This window comes from Acipenser ruthenus, chromosome 5 (genome assembly GCF_902713425.1).
Source record: "Acipenser ruthenus chromosome 5, fAciRut3.2 maternal haplotype, whole genome shotgun sequence".
Taxonomy (NCBI): domain Eukaryota; kingdom Metazoa; phylum Chordata; class Actinopteri; order Acipenseriformes; family Acipenseridae; genus Acipenser; species Acipenser ruthenus.
This window is the reverse complement of record NC_081193.1, coordinates 47,155,028-47,161,439: the sequence shown is the minus strand read 5'-3', so window position 1 is coordinate 47,161,439 and position 6,412 is coordinate 47,155,028. Positions and strand designations below refer to the sequence as shown.

Below are 6,412 nucleotides of genomic sequence, written 5' to 3'. Positions count from 1 at the left end.
GGTTCAAAAACCCTGCTACAATAAGAATATAATAGTCTTTTTACACTAAAATAGAAATGAGAGAAACAATATGGGATATAAACTTATTAGGGTATTTGAATAATAACTGCATTTTTGTTGGTTTCTTTTGGAATATACATTTGCCCTGTTGATTTGGATGTTCCTTTTTCCTTTTTCCATTTATTAGATTTATGTTGAAAATGCCCATTTAAGGAACATACAATTTGAAAATAAATGTAATCTAAGAGTAAAGGGGAATATGAAACAGGTGTAATTACAGAAAGTGTGAATTTAACATATTTTGTTGACTTCACTAAATGAAATAAGTAATACATGTCGCTACAACCATTTGTATTGTGCAGTTGAACCTTTCATTTCTAATACATATTTCTTTGCAGGACAGAGACCTTTTCCGCTTACAATTCCACGGAAGACAGGCTGTTCCATCCTGCTGTGTAGAAGCTTTGGGCAACTATATTCTTATGAACTCACATCACGGAGAGGATTACTCTATCGGGTTGTACTTTGAGATAATTCAAAATTAATTAATTAGTTTATTAGAAATGGTAGATTGAACAAAACAATAGGTTACTCAAGGTAATTAAATAAAAGAAATGGCCCTTTAACCTTTAAAACGTTTTTAGGCTTTACATTTTTTTATAGTAGTAAAGCAACTTCTAACATGTTTCAAACTTTTCTACTTGAATAAAGTTACTTAAGTTTCATAAGGCAATTATTGTAGTTTTAAACAAAAACTTTGTATAAATTTGTATAAATGATACTATTTATTGTGATTACCCTCAGATTTTACAAAACAATATATCAAAAAGTGGTTTTAGACAAAGAACATAATATACAAATAATTCAAAAAAATTGTACAAAATGAGGTCAGAGCAGAATTTTTGGTTAGTGTAGTATCTTAAACACAGAATCTCACACAAGTATTTATTAGTCTTTTTAACTTACCCTTTGACTTTTACACAGTATCTCACAGTACTGTTTTTACACTGTGTACAACTATAGTGGGAAAATATATTTAGAAATGCAACCATAATTGCTTTTTGGAGCTATTAATGTGGTTTTCTGAAGTATTTTCCCCATTTTCACTACTGCTTTCAAATGGTGATTTGCAATATGAGCTGCAAAATCAACATTTGTTATCGCATCTTTTTCCAGACAATATCAATCAGTGATACTAGTTACCAGCTCTCAACAACATTCTGTCTAAAGGTGCAATTACCACTGCCACCTCACCCACGACAGTATGCGTTTACTGCCTACATCTGTCTAACACTAAGCAATTACATAAATGGTTCACAACTTTAACCCGCTGAGGCAGATCTGAGTACAGTATAGTGCAAGCCAACGGACAGCACTGTATTACAGTTACAGAAACCAGTGACAAGGGAGCAGAAAGCAGACTTAAGACTCTCTTAGCCTGGCAGTCTGAATATGAAGAGCAGTTACGACAATTAAAGATCGGTGACTTTTTTAAACCAGCTCTCTCTGCCTCTGAACAACGCTGATTATGTACAGTATATCTCTTGACCGTTGTTGGGACATTATATTTTATCTGTATTATTGCATTTTTTTGAGTTTTCAATTAATAGTGCAGGGATTTCCCAAACAGTAAACTCAATTTCGGGGTCTACTGTGCCAAATTCTTCTTTTGTGATACAACATTCAAAGTCATCTTTAGTACAGTGGCTCTTGAAGTACAGAAAAAAGTGTACTCCTTTTAATTTTTTCACCCCATGTCCTCAATGAACCACAGCAGGTTAGAGATACTACAGTAAAAATGTGTTTTAAATAATAATAATAATAATATAAAAACCACCACATTTGCATCGAAAGTACTGCAGTGTTAGAATTCATCCTTGATGGTAAGGTTTGGCTGATCTTCAGGTTTGAAGTTTTTGTTTGGGGTGCCATCTTCATTGAGAATGCGTCTGGAAGTGTAGCCGACAATTGGATATTTAGCTTTATACACGTTTAGGAAAATGTCTTCAAGAGACTTCATCTGCTCTTCAGTAAGTCCACTCTGACATAAAAAAATGGAATACAAAAAAACACATTTAAAAGATGTCCAACTGGTTTACAGTTCAAATGAATGCATCTCTATTGAGGGTCAACTGTTTTTCAAAGTCTTCTCTCTCACAGGAACAAAAAGTTTTGAAAGACCAACTACGATACGTGGCTAGGAATTGAACAAATTGCCAGACAATATTTTTTATAAACTGTAAAGAAACATTTCAGCAACTGAAAACATTATTTCTGCAAAGTATTACCAAAGTTATTTAGAAAGCCTTCTGAATCGGAAATCTAAAACCATTAGAAGCTTGCAGGGTTCCTGCTTACAGTGTCAGATGTGAGGTCATCGGGTTCAAGAGACATCTTCGCCACAGCTCTCGTGGAGTCCTTCCCAACCAGTGCATTGTACGGGGCATCTTTCCCATAAAAGTCTACAGGGACAAGAAAAATGGGACCAGAGAGTCAAACAAGAATTTCTTCTTGGGGCAAAAAGTCTAGTATCTGTTGTTCTGCTTTACACAGAGCTGGATAATCACATTTACTACGGTTAGGCCTAAATTGCACCCTTTTAAATCTATTTCCAATCCTAGTGCAAAATATCAAAACCTGACGATTGTATTGCATGGTTTCAGACTGAATGTGTGTTCTCGCGGTTTTCTGGTGCATGATAACAATAAAGGAACAGTATTTTGGTAGAATAAAAGCAGGGCCAGTAATAATAAAGTAGCTTAGAGGTAGGAGAATTTTAAAGCATTGATGCTGACCAAACATCAATTTTTGTGGACCTACGTAATAGAATACACTTGTTAGAGTGACTTATTGTGACTGGGGTGGGCTGAAAAAAACAACTCTATAGTGTTTTTTTTTTTGACAAATATGGGTGATTTTAACCTTCATGTTAACATTCATTCTGATTCTAACTCTGGATTTTTTGAAATGAAATATAAGGGTCGTAAACTAGAACAGAGATGGCAGGAATCTAAACTACATGTTCATTACATCACATGGAAGAGCCACCTGGTTAAATATAGGAAGGATCATATTATTCAAATTTACAGTGCCTTGCATAAGTATTCACCCCCCTTGGACTTTTCCACATTTTGTAGTGTTACAACCTGGAATTAAAATGGATTTAATTAAATAAATGAGTCTTTTTGGGTAAGTCTCTACCAGCTTTGCACATCTGGATCCTACAATTTTTGCCCATTCTTCTTGGCAAAATTGCTCAAGCTCTGTCAAGTTGGATGGGGACCGTTGGTAAACAGCAATTTTCAAGTCTTGCCACAGATTCTCAATCGGTGAACCTCCGCCCCAGTCCCAGGTCTCTTGCAGACTGAAACAGGTTTTCCTCTAGAATTTCCCTGTATTTGGCTCCATCCATCTTGCCCTCAATCCTGACCAGTTTCCCAGTCCCTGCCGATGAAAAGCATCCCCATAACATGATGCTGCCACCACCATGCTTCACCGTGGGGATGGCGTTCTCAGGGTGATGAGCAGTGTTGGCTTTGCGCCACACATAGCGTTTTGCGCTAAGGCCAAAAAGTTCCATCAGACCAGAGAACCTTTTTCCACATGTTTGCTGTGTCTCCCACATGCCTTTTGGCAAAATCCAGCATGGATTAACACCTAGTTACTGACCCCTTATCTTCCAAACCGCATTCTGAAATCACAGGATGCGGGTCTGCTGGTTATTCCTAGGGTCAACAAAAGCATTTCAGAGATTTAAAATCTCTGATTTTGGCAGTTATGTGCGACATGCTATACAATTGTATTGTGGTTTTTTTTTGTTTCCTGCTATGTACTGTACAGTGCTTTGCAATACTTTTGCATAAAAAGTGCTATATAAATACAATAAATATTATGAAACGCACATGGAATTTATTATAGAAACTGAAAATGAATGCGTCTGAATGGTGTTTATTTTTAAATAACCGATAATAACCAATTTTTGCCAAATAATTATAAATTCTGACCCTCCCACCCCCACCGAACTAAACAAAAAATGAAAAACAAGAAATTCAAACCCTATGTATAAGCCAACCTGTGAATTAAAATCATATTAATTTAGTGCTTTGATTTCTTAATCACTAAAAGCATCTCAGTAGAAATCCAGCTTTTATTACTTTTATTTTAATTGGTAAAGCAATACTTTTACAGACAAAACAAATACCATGGAACGACCCCTTACTTGAGCATACACATTCAGTATCGCTTTATATATATACCCTGTGCCAGCTGTGACCAGAGCAAGTCTTTAGGTCAACATTTTTCTCTTGATCTTGCACTGATGTTAGCATCACTAAAACCAATATACACTGCATGATTAAAAAACAAAACAAAATAACAGTAATTTCTAAATTGCCTTAAGCTACTAGGGATTTGCTGCTGTGGTACTGTAGTAACAGCTTATTACAGCAGTAGTCAAATAAGATAATAGTGATAACTGTACTAATGGGCGGATTCAATAAAAAAATAAAAATATGCATAAAACATAAACATTATATAAGAAGCAGTGCCCAGTAGCACATGCGTTTAGTGAAATCTTCAGTGGAGTTTCACACTGTGTAATTTTGATTAACAGAACAAGTGTAGGGTAAAAGAATCGAGGGCTGGAAACCAGCCTGTTGAGAACAGCACTCTCTCTGCAGGGATATAAGACCCCCACTGCACAACAGTTTGATTCATTCCTGGTTTTACTACAAGTTTAATAAGACATGTCTGAGCTTGTTACTGTACCTATATCAAGCACATAGTAAAACACAGTCTGTGTGTCTTATTTCCATCCCTGTTCTGTGAAAACATTTAAAGGTAAAGAAGCCCATTTGTGTTTCATATTTTCAACAAGTTAACAGTTAAAAGTTATATTTATATTAAAGTCTAGTTTGACTGGTCGTTGTAATAGGAATCACCTCTTTAAGTTTTTGTAGTTGTTGTTCAAGCTTGTTAAGTCAACTGCTTCATTGTGGATGTTGCAGTACATCACTGCATTTTGTACCCTGAGCGTGCTACCCTGTATAGCACATGATTAGAGCTAACTACTGTGCTTTAATGTTACATTAAATTAATGAACACAGCAAGCTGGTAGGCAAAGTAATTGAAAAATGACAAGAAACATACAGGGAAATGCTCCTGCCTAAACTAGACCTACCTTTTCCTGAAGAGACATCAAAGACAACGCCCTTTACAGCCATGTAAATTGGCTGACCATCCTAAATAAAATAAAAAAATAAATAAAAATTCCGAAAGAGTGTGCACTATTAAAGTTGATAATCATATACAAAAAAAATATGCTTTAAAAAAAAAAAAAAAAAATTCAGAACTGGAACCAACGCTGACCGCCAGTACTGTTTAAGATAGATAGTTATTGACAAAAGACTATGTAGTTTGGCTTGGCAGGCTAGTAAAATATGTGTTGGTGAAAAACGTACGATGAACTGTGTAAAACGTAACTAAGAAAGCTAACAGTCACACAATTAAATATTTTATAGGACAATACAAGTTGCAAAAACACTATTCATAATAAGTTAAAAGTACATTGAAATACACATTTAATACTGTTGTAAAACCAGGATGACATGCCTAACCAGTTTTTGGATACATTTGTAAATACAATCACAGTGTAGCGTTACCTCCTGCCCATGGTATTTTGCTAAATCCTCGTCTGTAAAAAGTCGGACTGGCTTGGTCCCAACAGGGTTGTGTTTTAATTCCTGTGCAAATGAGCTTAAAATAACAAAACTACAAAATGTGAAATACATTTGGAAAGATAACATGTTAGTTTACAAGAAACATAAGTTCTATAAGTACACTGTACTTCCTCCGTCACGTAAATATTGTAACTTAAAAAGGGGGAGGGAGTCCAACCAAACTAATCAATGTCAGAGAGAGAAAAGTAAGCAAAAAAAAAAAGTTTTAAGAAACTTTTGTAAATTGACGGGGGCTGTCTTTAACACACATTTTATAATAATAATAAATGCAATGTAATAATCAGAACAAATTGTAAATATTAATTTATATTTCGAAATTCGATTGTTTTGGTCTAATGAAACGTGTTGACTCTTGGGAAATGTACTGCACTCGACTCCCTCGATTACCATATGCATTTGAAATTAAAATGATTTGTTGTTGTTGTTGTTGTTGAGTAAACACCTATAATAACTGTCTATATGCACGGGGATATATTTTATTCAGACTTATTACACATACACATACACATTATTGTGCCATATTCTTCCTGTTTGTGTAAAACAATCACATTTAGAGTATATATTTTAGACGGCGATTTAAATTCCGTAGCAAATTTATAGTATGCTTTTATTAATATTGTTAAATTACTGAATTCAGTTGACAACCCTGCATCTCTTTAACTTCATTAATTAAT

The 6,412-nt window shown here is 34.8% G+C and overlaps 1 protein-coding gene across 1 annotated transcript; it reads right to left on the bottom strand.

The window, feature by feature from the left end:
- Positions 1-534: 534 nt before the first annotated feature.
- On the bottom strand, positions 535-5,908 carry nenf (neudesin neurotrophic factor). The gene is made up of 4 exons (XM_034004777.3): positions 5,661-5,908; positions 5,180-5,240; positions 2,359-2,462; positions 535-2,041 (listed from the first exon to the last, which is right to left on the bottom strand). Exons 1-4 carry the CDS (start codon positions 5,802-5,804, stop codon positions 1,865-1,867), a joined length of 486 nt encoding a protein of 161 aa, XP_033860668.2. The 5' UTR covers positions 5,805-5,908; the 3' UTR covers positions 535-1,864.
- Between the last annotated feature and the right edge of the window lie 504 nt (positions 5,909-6,412).

Coding starts and splice junctions, on each gene's coding strand:
- nenf (XM_034004777.3), bottom strand. CDS start 5,804: ATGTTATCTTTCCAAATGTATTTCACATTTTGTAGTTTTGTTATTTTA. Junction 2,463..5,179: donor TGATGTCTCTTCAGGAAAAG/GTAGGTCTAGTT, acceptor TTGTCCCTGTAG/ACTTTTATGGGAAAGATGCC. Junction 2,042..2,358: donor ATGACCTCACATCTGACACT/GTAAGCAGGAAC, acceptor TTTTTATGTCAG/AGTGGACTTACTGAAGAGCA.